The sequence below is a fragment of the Sprattus sprattus genome (assembly GCF_963457725.1).
Source record: "Sprattus sprattus genome assembly, chromosome: 1".
NCBI classification, from domain to species: Eukaryota; Metazoa; Chordata; class Actinopteri; order Clupeiformes; family Clupeidae; genus Sprattus; species Sprattus sprattus.
Window position 1 is genome coordinate 32,117,877 of NC_137920.1, and position 14,365 is coordinate 32,132,241.

At 45.3% G+C, this 14,365-nt stretch overlaps 1 protein-coding gene across 1 annotated transcript; it reads right to left on the minus strand.

The window, feature by feature from the left end:
• Window positions 1–240: 240 nt before the first annotated feature.
• On the minus strand, window positions 241–5,986 carry LOC308381110 (keratin, type I cytoskeletal 50 kDa-like). Its single transcript, XM_080858623.1, has 6 exons — window positions 5,456–5,986; window positions 4,616–4,698; window positions 4,251–4,407; window positions 3,341–3,502; window positions 2,554–2,679; window positions 241–613 (listed from the first exon to the last, which is right to left on the minus strand). Exons 1-6 carry the CDS (start codon window positions 5,915–5,917, stop codon window positions 389–391), a joined length of 1,215 nt encoding a protein of 404 aa, XP_080714749.1. The 5' UTR covers window positions 5,918–5,986; the 3' UTR covers window positions 241–388.
• Window positions 5,987–14,365: the final 8,379 nt, after the last annotated feature.

The window sequence follows — 14,365 nt, forward strand, 5'->3', positions numbered from 1 at the left end:
GAGAGAGATGAGAATGAGATAAAGCGCTATGTGTGAGACAAGCCACTACCTGCTCCAACCAACATCATGGTGGGTTCACGTCTCATTGGACTCTAACTGAAAGTGTATTTCTTTGTAATCACCTCTTTCTCCAAACTACAGCTGAGCAAAACTAAGTAAAGAAAAGAGTAGTAAGAAGGAATTCGAGACGTTATTAATTGTCCAAAAAGAGGGATTTATTCATGATCAGTCTATGACAAAAGGCACTGTTCAAGAAAACCCATGGCAGACTTCTTCAAGGGATTTTACTTATGTTTCAACACTTTATCTTAAAGGCAATCCTCTGTGTCAACCCCCCTGACCACACTAAATGCCCTCCCTCAGCTGGTGACGGTGGCCTCTTCACCGACTACCTGGACTCTTCCGTATCCATGAGGCTCCTGTAGGTGGCGATCTCCTTCTCCAGGCGGCTCTTGATGTCCAGCAGCATGACGTAGTCGCGTCCCTGCTCCTCGATGCTGCCGCGCATCTGTGACAGCTCCTGCTCCAGCATGTTGATCTGGTTCTGGTAGCCGGTTAGCATGGCGCTGTAGCGGCCCTCCGTGTCACGCAGCGTGTTCTCCAGCGCCCCTTTCTGCAGGAGGAGGAGAGGTGCAGAAACAAAGGGTGGTGAGGTCGGGGCATACAGAGCAGTCTAGAATGTTTCCACATGGGTTCTTGTCAGAACATTATTTCAGAGCAAGAACCCTGAGCAAGAACATCACTTTGTTGTAGCCTCGTTGCCAAAATATAGTGTTTTGAGATAAATGGTACCTTTAAGCAGGCTTTTCTACAATGAACCTTTATCTGTCCACAGCATTATCTCAAGCTTTTGTCTTATCTTTGATACATGTATTACTGTCTTTGCAGCTAAAGGTTAGTCTCCATCAAAGCGGAGAGCATGTCAGTGGACCGGATCCTTTTTGCCAAAGAGGAGGAATTATTCTAAGTAAGGGAGACCAGGTACAGTTGTAAGACTTGTACAGTTGTTTTGTCTTGTATTTTCCCTTGATGGAAAAATCGACAAAAGTGTCTGCTTTCATTTTAACATTTATGGAACAGACACCTCTTGTTTTATATATTTACTTCATTATGTGGTACTTGTCGACACAACATACTGTGGATGTTATGGCCTTGTCTCACAACATAATTAAGTTGTATTTGGTACTTTAATGGCAGCAATTCAATTGAATTTCCTGTTCAGTTCATAATGTCCATGTGATTGGCACCACATGATGCAGCTGTGCTGAGGCCAGTTTGATACGTGTTACATAAGCCTCTGTCTGCTCCAAAAGCTGTTCCCAGCCTTTTTAAAACTAACCAGTCCAAAAAAGGGGCTAAAAATAATTGTGTCTTTTGGGAGAGAAGAGAACGATTGAGATTTATTTTTTATGTCCTCCTCCGAAGCTTACGTAAGATGCTAAACCTGACACAAACCCTCTGTGCGCAGATGGGGGTGAAAATAATGAGGGAGTGTCAATCTGCATTTGAGGACGATAACCTTAAAATGTCTGACAGCGTTCCTCCCCATCTGAGCTACTGCAAAATTCCTTTGCGCTGGCCTCACGCCTTACTTAGGAAAAAGTTAGAAAGCTTCTCCAGCCAACGGGTCAGTTTACAGCAAACATGGGAATGGAATGAGCTCCCAGATGGGGATTTTCATGTGTGGTGAGTGAGGGCTTTTGGCCTGTCAGGTCATTGCAATAAACTATAATGTGGCCAAGTTAGACTGCATTTAGACCAAAAACCTATTTGGAGAACCCGCTGCAGAATTCAGCCTCAATGGTTTTATCAGGAAAGACGTGCGTGTTTGGCAGTGTTTTGTTTCTATTTGATCCTATCATCTCGCCCTCTTGCATCATGTGTTTTTATTTCATTTTATCCAACGGCGCAGCTTTCCCTCTCGACCCTCTCAATAACATCTCCCACCTCCCTCCATTTCCTGCACATTCATGACACACTCTATCCTGGCCTTACGTAAGACTGACCCAGTTTGTTCTGGCTCTGGCCAAGTGTTCCCTTGCAGTTCTCCCTTTTTAACTGTACACTTTAACACTTTTTAAAGGTTTTCTATCACATTCTTCTCACCAAATTCTACCTATGCTTCCCATTGAGGACTCCTAAACTACATCATTTAAATGCACTAGTTAACTGTGATAAACCATTTACAACTACAAGTGCCAAAGAGTATAGACCCTTCGCTTCTCAGTAGTGATCGTGTGTCCACACATTAAATAACATTCGTATAGTGTAATGCAAAGTCAAAGAAACAAATGCAAAACTAATTTCCCTATGAAAATCAGTGGTTGGCTTCCATGAATGGTCCCCTGATTAAGCCAGTCATCCCCTCTCCTAGCCCCCCCCCCAGACTCACCATGCTGTGCTGTGACTGCAGCTAGACCTCCCTAACCCTAGCCCTATCATCTCCTCTCCTAGGCGCCCCCCCAGACTCACCATGCTGTGCTGTGACTGCAGCTCGATCTCCCTAACCCTAACCCTATCATCCCCTCTCCTAGGCGCACCCCCCAGACTCACCATGCTGTGCTGTGACTGCAGCTCGATCTCCAGGCCCTGCAGCGTGCGTCTCAGGTCACTCATCTCTGTCTTGGTCGACTGGATGGTCTCTGTGCTGACAGCCACCTCCTTGCTCAGGGCAGTGGACTGTAAATATATGCACACACACACACACACGTACACACACACGCGCAGACACACATGCAGACACACACACACACACACACACACACACACACAAACACACACACAGAAAGAGAGAGAGAGAGAGAGAGTTTATCACTTTACTGTCCAATTTGCCACACACAGTGCAGCAGCATAGCAATGGATACATTCAGTTGTGTTATCCTTCAGCACTGAGACATCCTTGAAAGTGATGTCTGCAAAACATCATCCCGTATTTCGGTGGCAGGGTTGTGTCTTTGACCACATTTGATTTCAGGCTGTAACATGTTAGGGAAATTACGGCCCTATCATTTAGCGATTTAGTTAATCATGGTGAGATTTATAGCCTGTAATTATCCTTGATGCTAGCAAGTTGTATTTTTCAGCCAGACATAAATATGGCTTCAGGGCAGAGTTTTGGCAAGAATTGTAAAAAGACACAGAGAATATGACTCATCTCATTATAAGTCTTTACATTTGTCATATCAATCAGGTTTATTCAAGTCACCATCGATGGTCACAGATGGACTTTTTCCTTTAAAGGTTTCTCACATAACTTCACCTGTGCCATTGTGCAATATCTATTCATCTGTGCCAGTCTGTGTATGTGTCCATGTACCAACCTAACCCGTGTCTGACCCACCTTGTCGTTGAACCAGGCCTCCTGGTCGCGGCGGTGTTTGCCGATCATGCCCTCATACTGGCTGCGGATCTCGTCCAGCGTCTTGTTGAGGTCCTGCTGGGGAGAGGCGTCCACCTCCACGTTCACGGTGTGGCTGATCTGGGAGCGGAGGGCGTCAATCTCCTGGGGGGGGGAGAGAAGATGGGGGGATGTTGTGTCAGTGATGTGGAGCTCTCTAGGATTTTTTGGGTTCTGTTGTTATCATTAGCAACCACTGGGTAAACTCTTCATGAAACAACTTGTGAACAGAAAAAGTGAACTTTGAGCTCTTTAAGTTCTATTTTTAAAGGCGACGAATGAACAGGCCATGCAAAATGTTTGCTCATTTGCATCGGCTATCAGATGTGCAATCCATTCCATACACCCATATCAAGTGCTGTTGCAACTCCCTTGTCAAGCAGGTTGTGCGAGTGTGTGTGTGTGAGTGTGTGTGTGTGTGTGTGTGTGTGTGTGTGTGTGTGAGTGTGTGTGAGTGTGTGTGAGTGTGTGTGTGTGAGTGTGTGTGTGTGTGTGTGTGTGTGTGTGTGTGTGTGTTTGTGTGTGTTTGTGTGTGTGTGTGTTTGTGTGTGAGTGTGTTTTGTGTACTTTAGTTACTTTTAGTCATTTGCCTTCAGCAGGTAATTTGATCAAAGAGGTAGAGGAAATGAAGGACATGAGACATGTGTTGATAGCACTATGCTGTGCCGCAGAAGGCAGGAACGCAGAAAAAATGGCAGGAAGGAAGACAAGAATGATGAACAGAAGAAGTAAAGAAAGGAAAGAGAGAAAGGGAAAGAAGGATGGATGACAGGATTGTGGAAGGAAGGAAGGAAGGAAGGAAGAGAGAGCCAGAGAGAAAAAAAAGAGCACTCCGAGGGTGTATCTTCCTCACCTCCTGGTGGTTCTTCTTGAGGAAGGCCAGCTCGTCGTGCAGGCCCTCGATCTGCATCTCCAGGTCAGACTTGGTGAGGGTGGTCTGGTCCAGCAGGCGACGCAGGTTGCCAATGTCCGCCTCCACAGACTGGCGCATCATCAGCTCATGGTCGTACCTGCCACAGGTGTGTGGAGAACACAGGGACAGGGTGAGACGATATATACAGTATAATAACAGGATTATGTGACTGCACACGAAGTAGAGACATTAAAAAACAGGCACAATACATTGAAATATGGGTTAGGCATTGCATGCAAAATGCCCATGCAAATAGCTACAAGCTGATTTTTGTGTTGTGTCACAGGGATGTCACAGGGACTCACTTGGTCCTGAAGTCATCAGCAGCCAGTTTTGCATTGTCAATTCCCAGCAGGGTGCTGGCATTGTCACAGGTGGCAGCGTTGATCTAGCAGGAGAGAGGGCGTGAAAGTTCAAGCATGTGTGCTAAAATCTTCATGAGACAGTTTACCCATCAGAGAGAACTACACTCACAACGACACAAACAATACTTTTGAATTGCTCTGTAATGGATTGAGAGAGAGAGAGAGAGAGAGAGAGATGGAGAGAGAGAGATTGGGAGAGAGAGATAGATGGAAAGAGATATCGGGGGAGGGAGAGAGAGAGAGAGAGAGAGAGAGAGATGCTCTTTTCAATTGGAATGGATTGTAATTTGTCTTTTTTATGTCAGAGAATCAGATACACTTAAACTATTATTTTTCTCCTGATGATTATATGCTAGGCTCTGGCTTTCTTGAAAGAATGAAATGACATGTCAGAGTTCCGTATGTGCATGTGTGTAACTTCCAATGGGCAGTGATAGGAGCTGAGCATCAGGAGCCAAAAGCAGCTTTGTTCCTTTAAACAACATTTGGAATTCAAAAGCAGGACTTATGCCCTCATGCTTATTCGTATCCTGCCCATTGCCGTGAAATACAGTCATTGTTTCAGTACATTTCACAGTCAGTAAACTGCCCAGTCGTCCATTACATCACTCTGATTAAAGGGGGGTGTGGTCCTGATAACTAACATATGGCCCTGACGTCCTTATTACAGATACAACTCTTAAACTTCTATTCTACTCTATTCTTTGTTCTACTTTTCCATTCTATTCATATTTTACTTAAATTATGTCATTATTAAACCACTAATCCATGCCATCTTACCTTGTCCTTCAGGTCATTGATGATGGCCCAGTAGTTGCTGTAGTCTCTCTCAGCAGCCGGTCCCTTGGTCTCGTAGTACTCCCTGATCTTCAGCTCCAGCTCGGAGTTGGCCTTCTCCAGAGACCGCACCTTGTCCAGGTAGGTGGCCAGGCGGTCGTTCAGGTTCTGCATGGTGGCCTTCTCGCTCACGTGGATGGAGGAGTTGTCCGAGTCGAGGGCGCTGGACAGATTGAAGCCGCCACCGCCACCACCCATCCCCATCCCCATGCCACCTCCATAGCCTGAGGAGAGATGACGGACAGAGGAGGAGGAGATGCGGGTGCCACCACCGGAGCCCCCGCCGTAGACGCTGAAGGCCTTGGGCGCGGAGGATACGTTGCCCACGCGACGCTGGGTGATGATGTGGGATGAGCCTCCGGAGTAGCCGGAGCCGCCGGGGCCGCTGGAACGGTAACTGTACATGATGCTGTGGTGGAGCGAGGGAGAGAGAGAGAGAGAGAGAGAGAGAGAGAGGACTGGACAGGATTAAGAGTTTCCTGAAGTCTGCAGCTGAATCAAGGGCTGGACCAGCCTCATATAGTCCTCCCAGAGCCCTGGGGCGGGCCTTATGGGGGAGAGGGGAGGGGAAGCTGGGATGATAATGTTTGAGTGTGTGTGTGTGTGTGTGTGTGTGTGTGTGTGTGTGTGTGTGTGTGTGTTTGTGTGTGTGTGTGTGTGTGTGTGTGTGTGTGTGTGTGTGTGTGTGTGTGTGTGTGTGTGTGTGTGTGTGTGTGTGTGTGTGTGTGTGTGTGTGTGTGTGTGTGTGTGTGTGTGTGTGTGTGTGTGTGTGTGTGTTAGAAGGAAAGACGCATTGCCAGAGAGTCGGACAGAAAAAAAGCAAGCGAGGAACAAAGAAATAATGAGAGCGAGAGTGAAAAAAAGAAATGGATAGGGAGTGAGAGAGAGAGAGAGGCCCAGTGGTTCTCAGTTTTTCCCTCCTTCCATCCCTCCCACTCTTTACAACCATACAACCAACCTGCCTCAAAGCCAACACTTTGCCTTAAAGGACCAGGGTTCACCTCACACTCACAATGGAATGTGTGTGTGTTTGTGAATGTGTGTGTGTGTTTATTTGGGTCTATGTGTGTATGTATATTTACGAGTGTGTGTGTGTGTGTGTGTGTGTGTGTGTGTGTGTGTGTGTGTGTGTGTGTGTGTGTGTGTGTGTGTGTGTGTGTGTGTGTGCGTGTGTTTGTGGGTGTTTGTGTGTGTTTGTGGGTGTTTGTGTGTGTGTGTGTGCGTGTGTGTGTGTGTGTGTGTGTGTGTGTGTGTGTGTGAGAGAGTGTCTTTGTGAGTAAGTGGGTATGACAGTGTATCTCAGGATACAAGAACACACAGGTTGGTGCTCATGTTGCCAAAATATGTGTCTGTGTGTACATTTTGAACAGACAGGGGTGTGTGTATCCGTTTATGCTTGTGTGGGTGTCTGTCTCTATGTGTAAATGTGTGTGTGTGTGTGTGTGTGTGTGTGTGTGTGTGTGTGTGTGTGTGTGTGTGTGTGTGTGTGTTAGCATTTAATGAGTTTTATGAGTAGCTAGAGAGTTTGCATCATTGCCTGTCTGAAAGTGTGTTTTGCATACGTGTGTCTGTGCATGGACATGTGTGTGGGTGTGTTTGTGTGTGTGTGTGGGTGGCTTTCCCTCTTTGGAGGAAACTGTTACGCTACTGCATCTGTATTGACCCTTGGTGGCAAATGATAAATGCAATGCAAACACGTGAATTAATATATTTCGTTGTCTTGTATCGTTTTGAAGCACGTTTTAACACAATGTTCGCCTTGGGTCAATATTTAACCCTGCAGCAGAATGTGTAAGGAATCCAGAAAGGCACTCGGGTAAAGGTTTTGCGCAATGCCTCTTGGAATGGCATGAGTATGAGCTCTGACTCAGCCACTGTCTGCCCAGGTTTCTCAAGACCTGCACTTGGCAGTGTTCTGGGCTGATATATGGAAGGCTGCCCTCCTCCTAAGGCTGACAAGAGGGCTCTGATTGTGGACAGACTTGGGCTATGTCCATGTTCCCCCTTCATGGAAATCTCACTAATCAGTATAACGAGAGGTCTGGCTTTGGTGCATTTCACAGCAACGGATCAATAGTGTAGCTTTAATTTTTGTGACTTTAACTCTGGGTATTGTTATCAGAGATTCCTAGCAGACAAATAATGCCCTTGGAGCAAGTGAGCAAAGCATGTGTTTTTCAGTACCGTAAGGTATCATCTGAAGTCATATGTTATTCGCCACAAAGATCACAATAACCATGAGATACAAACAAGAATGTAGTGCTTCACATTATAAAGCACCAGCAGAGGAGAAGATGTACTATGAGTCATGGCCTGGTTTTGATGAGGTCATAATCTAAGGTGGAGCCAAGCTGTGGAGGCCCTCTAAACCATAGCTAGTAAACCAAAATACGGTTGCTATGCAAACATGGATGAGTTGTCTGGGTGAGAGTGTTCTGGTGGTGATGGTCAGTGGGCCATTGTGTGACCCCTCCCTCATCTCCCTCCCTCAAACTCTGTACTCTGGGTGGGGGGGTTGGAGGAGGTGGTGATGGTTGTGAGGGAGAGGGGAGCATCTCTGATCTGTTAGAGAGGGTAAAAGGGAGGAAGGAGGGAGGCCCCTCAGGGTTGTTGCTTTTGGAGCCAGGCAGCGTGACAGAGAGGGGAGGTTAGATAAGGCTCTGACCCAAGCCTCCTCCTCCCAGAACCCCTTCCCCTTACCCCTCCACCCCATCAGGCCACACCGCACATCTGGAGTCCAGTATCGAGTCAGCTACTCCCCTGAGAATGAGAGAGAGAGAGAGGAAGAGAGAGGGGGGAGAGAGAGAGAGAGGGAGAGAGAGAGAGAAACGGAGAGAGAGAAAACTGGGAGGGATAGGGAGAGGGAGAGGGAGGGAAAGGGCAAAGGAGAACTATGTGGCTTATGTGAGAAAGTTAGCCCATGATGGTCATCATTTCTCCTTCATCTCTCTCTCTTTGTCTCTCCATATCTGTCCCTCTTGCTTCCCCTTCAACATGCCTCCTTCCCTTCCCTTTTCTGTTCCTCTCTCCCCCACCCCACCCCCCCCCTTTAACCCCAATCTCCTTTCTCTCTCTCTTTCCTCTCTTTCACCCCAACCCTTCTCTCCACCGCTCTCTTTGTGTCGGAACTCAGGCACATCCTGTTTCAGAAACAACACAGCACTGATAAAGACACACAATACAGGACCAGCCAAGCCTCAGCTTCCTTTGAAGCGTCTCTTCCACTGGCCATGAAAAAGGACTCCATACAAAAACACGGAGCAGGAATCTCACACGCTAAGAGAGCCAACCCAAGAGTACCAGGCTGTGTGGAGCTCCTCTACGGTTACATGGCAGAGAGAACAGCATGTTCTGATGCATTCAGGGCAGGGGATGCAGGGAGAGAAACGGTCACGGTGAATGAAGCACAGCTGTGGGTGAACACAACACACGCACGCACGCACGCACGCACACACACACACACACACACACACACACACACAGAGAACACAGCTTCTCACAACCTTGTAGCAGTGGGGGCAAAATCAACTAAAACTGAAATATGTTAAAGTACGCATTGTGCGTGCATGTGTGTGTGTGTGTGTGTGTGTGTGTGTGTGTGTGTGTGTGTGTGTGTGTGTGTGTGTGTGTGTGTGTGTGTGTGTGTGTGTGTGTGTGTGTGTGTGTGTGTGTGTGTGTGTGTGTGTGTGTGTGTGTGTGGGTGTGTGTGTGTGTGTGTGGGTGTGTGGGTGTGTGTGTGTGTGTGTGGGTGGGTGGGGTGTGTGTGTGGGCGGGTGGGTTGGTTTTTTGTGTGGGTGTGTGTGAGAGTTTGGGCAGGGGGCGGAATATTCTTTCAACGTGGGCAGAAGGTCTACTTGCCCCAACAGCACCTCAGGGGTTCTTCCATTCTTGTCACATTCTCTGGCCATTCCTCCGTGGTCTATCTATTCACACCCCTCCCAATCAGCCCGACTGATAGAAAAGAACGAAAGATAATGGAGAGAGAGAGAAGATAAAAAAGAGAGTAAGTTCGTGGAAGGGAGCTTTTGCTGTTCTCTAAAAACACTATTCTGATGATAATGGAGAAAGAGAGAGAGGGGAAATAAAAAAAGACAGTAAGTTCGTGGAAGGGAGTTCTAGAGAGAAAGAGAGAGAGAGAGAGAAGATAAAAAAGAGAGTAAGTTTGTGGAAGGGAGCTTTTGCTGTTCTCTAAAAACACTATTCTGATGATAATGGAGAAAGAGAGAGAGGGGAAATAAAAAAAGACAGTAAGTTCGTGGAAGGGAGTTCTAGAGAGAAAGAGAGAGAGAGAGAAGATAAAAAAGAGAGTAAGTTCGTGGAAGGGAGCTTTTGCTGTTTTCTAAACACACTGAGTTCTGATTGCTCCGGGCAACAAAATTAGAAACACATGTGGAATGTCTTCGAGGTATCGCTTGTGATGTCAGTGACTAAGCTGGCTTTGCTCTTGGACTGGAGCAGGCTTTCTCTTTTTGGTACACAGCACAGGTACTGCAAAAACCTGACTTCTAATATGGCTCTGTACATAAACAGAAATGCATTAAACTGCCATTGTGCCTACCAGTAGAACAGTCATGTGGAGAAAGAAAAAATAACATTCAATGGCACAGACAGATCATAGTGGTCATTGTGTGCATTCTGTGCCACAAAAGTGTAAATGTCAGACTAGGACATCTATTACATGGACAGAATTACTGCAAAATTAGTCAGCTTAGTTCACAACAGGTATCATCCATTTTGTTTTCTGTGGAAAGAATGTGCTCTCTACAAAGAAGGCAGGCAGAAGGCATTCTGACAATGAATAAAGTTCTGTTGCACTTGGCACCTCAAACCTACCTGACCAGCTGTATTTGTTGTAAGTGCAATAATTCATACTCAGAGTAGAGAAACAGACAGATAGCTAGATAACTTTCCCATCTTACTTCATGTTGTGGGGATCTTGCCTGTTGTCTATGGACTACTGTCAGGTAGTTGGCAGACAGTATGCCCACAGCTCAGTTTCAGACAGATGGCAGTATCAGAAACTATTGCTTAGTCAGACATTTTGTTTTATGTATGCATACTTTTTCATAATCTACCGTTAGAGGGAGAGATTTTAATGTTTTCCTTAATGAATGAGTGATAATTTCAATCTTCAGGCAAAAGGTAGAATTTACTAAATGTTACTTAGTTTACTGTGTGCAATTATATATAAACTTATAATATTAATTGTATGCTAGACATTATATATCTAGGTGTTGCATATTATTTTAGTCCAGGTGAAGGATGTTACTTTTTGTGTGTTTTGTTTTGTGGCTCACCCAACTGTGTTGCGGCATCACCGGTGTCAGGCAACATACCGCGCATCACACAGGCATCCTCCACCGTGCCCGTGCTCGCCTTGCAGGCGTGGAACAGACTCTTTGTCACACAGACAACCACAGGCCTCCTTTGTTTGCTCATGACAAGTCTGTGTATCACCCCTCCTAGGCACTTGCACTCCCATGGGAATCACAGACATGTCAGTGTCACAATGAAGGTTATTTTTTCATGGCGTTTCCCTTGTGATGTTGCTGAGTAACGCTAAACATCACACATTTAATTTGGGAATATAGAGTTTTCGTCTGTGATCGAATATTAACGGGTTATTTAGGGGATTATCTCTGGTAAAAATGGATATTAAGTCAATATCTTCAGCATCATTGAACAATCATGTTGTGAATACTTTCATGGGAGAATAATGCAGAAATCAGCCTAAACTGGAATTACTTCCTGAATTTGCACGGAGTGATATGGAATAGCACTCTTGCTCTGCAAAGCTAGACAAGAGCAGAGAGACTAAGAAAGGGAAAGGAAAAACTCCCTCAATAAGGATCTTTCCCCCCACAGCTGTAAGCTTTTTGCCAAGCTAGCAATCAAGTGCAATAATTCATACCCTCCGAGTGGAAGGAGACAGAGGGAAGAGGGAGCTGTGTTTACTCAGATCACCTCAAAAGCCCTTTGGCCCATGGCCTGACAGCCCTTCAGAGCCTGTGGACAGGTACGTGGGCAGTTCAAAGAAGCCCGATGGAGGACTGAGGCACGGCCTGTGCAGAGGGCTTCTCAGAATGGGGTTGGGTCGGGGCGGGGCAGGGTGGATATTTGAGTCATAAAAAACACCTTCTGTAAACAACACCGGTCTCCACACACAACACCGTCTCTAGACACTCCAGGCTTGAGTCTGCATGGAACAGAAGTCCCAACTGTTCCCCCCACCAAGAGCAGAGAAAACGGTGGCATTGCCTCACGCATGGATGTCAGCGAGCTTGTTTTTTCTTGCAGACGTTGAGTCACTCTAAATGCTGGGAAAGATCTCATTCGACATGAAGTTGCTTGGATCGTTTTATCAAAAGGAAGAAGAAACCCACCAAGCCTCTGCAAATCTCTCAAATAAATTAATTTGCCATTTTAAGCTTCTCCTAAACAGAAGCAGTGCTTTGTTGAGGTTAGCCATGACGTATTTGTTGAAGTTAGCTGGGCTGTTGGTGCGTTCCCACGCAAGGGGGATATGGCAGAGCATCAGATGATTATATGAACCGTATTTTTTCAGTGAGGGTTTTCTTTGGCTTCTGATTTAGTGGCAAATAAAACCACAGCTATTCAAGTATTGTTGACCACGTATTTCTTCAGTTGACCACATGTTTCAGTTCACCACAAAGATCACTGATTTAACACTTTAAACAGTCACCCTGCAAAGTAAAAAAAAAAAAAAAAAAAAAAGCTTTCATAGCACGACATCGCTAAAAGACAAAGGTTAGCATGTAGGTTTTTGCATGCCTTTTCAGTAGTTTGATTGCTAGTTTTCAACCAAAACTCCTCACTGCTGTTTAGACTCATATAGTAGCTGACTCCTGTACATTCTATTTTAGGCAAGCCTAACAGCTCTCCATATGGATGATGGGTATAGCGTCTTTCACAGCGATGATAGTTTCCTGTCGATGTGTTACTCACAGCTATGTCTTAAACACAGCTGGAAAAGCTCCAACCACGCTTGCACTTGTGTGCCGCTTTTAAGGTCTGTCAGTGAGAAATTGGTAGCAGGCTCCAGCTGTTTGCACGCCCGGGAGTTCATTCCTGGGCTGTGTAAACATTTCTCAGGACCTGCTCTCAGCCGTCACTTGCTCAAAGGGGATTGTTGTTCTGAGTGAGCCGGGCCGAGTAGCTGTTAAAGTTGTCTGAGCTTTCATATTTAGCTCAGGTGAGCGTGCCATATTACTGTAGGTGCGACGGAAAGAAATTAGACATGGTAACATTTTTACTAAAACTTTAGTCAGTTTCTACACTGAAAATGTTCAAATAAACACAAATGTTCAGACTTTAGTCTTAGTGTTTTGATTTAGTTAAACACAAATGAACCCAGATATTTCAAAGAATTGCAATATACAGGAGAGTGACATTTGTTTTTTGATTCTAACACAAAATGAATGTTTGCCTTTCCTTGCATATATTGGTATGGTTACCATAGACAAAGGTTCATGTCTATGTCCAATGCTGCAACCGTTTTTATCAAGGCCTTTTTCAAAGCCTCAAAGGAATGCCATGCATGGCTGCTAAAATGTGAGATTTTCACCAGTGCCACTCCTTATAACTTGCAGCAATGCATGTCTAACATTTTCAGTATTTTAAGGAACCATTAAGTTGAGTTCATACTGCACATGTGAGACAACACAGGTGTTCTAGAGCAGGAACACACACATAAGTCCGTTAGGATGTAAGTCCCGAGAGACAGGACTATTCTAGAAAGCTCCAAGCTCTAGAACACCTGTAGAAGCCTTGTCCTTTTGTCTGGCATCCTCAACTGCAGTTGACCTTCTTTAGACTTCCTGTGATTCAGACCATAGCCTGCAGTGATTAGAATTACCATGACAACCGAAAATAGATCTGTAGCCAAGCAATGTCTCAACCCCTTTGAAATGCAGTTCAGTTCCATGTCCAATAGCTTTTTTATTTTTTGCCTCATGTTTTTTTTTTTTATATACTATATCGGATAAGGTAAACAAGTTTTCATACATATGTATAGTGACCTCATGCTAATCTCATAATGAACATACTTTCTGCCACGCCCCCAGTTTTTCTTACAATTCATTTTCACTTTGTCTGGAGGTTTTCAAACTGTACAGAAGTTCATACAAGTAATTCCCCTGCAAGCTACAGGTAGTAAGATGATACTAACTAAGAACAAACAGTGAACGTTGAGCAGAGGATTTTGCAAGGTGCTTTCAGAAATCCTGTGTGTCTGCTGCTTCTGGACATGAGAGTGTTAGCCAACACTGTTATGAGTCACTGCGAAAACATCACTCCACCCTCTCTCCCTTACCCACTTCAGTTTATTTAAACTGGCTGAACATGACATGAGTGTGATGGAGTTACTCTGAGAGAGAGAGAGAGAGAGAGAGAGAGAGAGAGAGAGAGAGAGAGAGAGAGAGAGAGAGAGAGAGCGAAAGAGAGAGACAGACAGACAGACAGACAGAGAGTTATGATAGACTTGTCCTCATAAGGGGTCTTTTCCATGAAAGTGACTTTCCAACCGTTGAGTTGTGTTAAATACCACTGGCTTCTGGAAACAGAGCCTGCACTGTGCCCAACCACTGCCATAGTCACAGACTGGCCTGCAGCAAACAATTTTGCATGCCACACCCATTCAAACAAACTGTTCAAACAAAGCCATTTTGTTGAGACTGATACGCACTCATGCATTTGTTTCAACTGCAAAGCAAATACAGTCTAGTCAATAATAATCTCTCTTAAAATGATTATCTTGACAGAGCTAAGTAAGGCTAGGCTAGTGTAGGTTATTAGCGTAGGCCCCTGTAGTAATCATCATAGTGTAGGTTATAA

Coding starts and splice junctions, on each gene's coding strand:
- LOC308381110 (XM_080858623.1), bottom strand. CDS start 5,917: ATGTACAGTTACCGTTCCAGCGGCCCCGGCGGCTCCGGCTACTCCGGA. Junction 4,408..4,615: donor GCTGATGACTTCAGGACCAA/GTGAGTCCCTGT, acceptor CACCTGTGGCAG/GTACGACCATGAGCTGATGA. Junction 2,680..3,340: donor AGGCCTGGTTCAACGACAAG/GTGGGTCAGACA, acceptor ATATATTTACAG/TCCACTGCCCTGAGCAAGGA.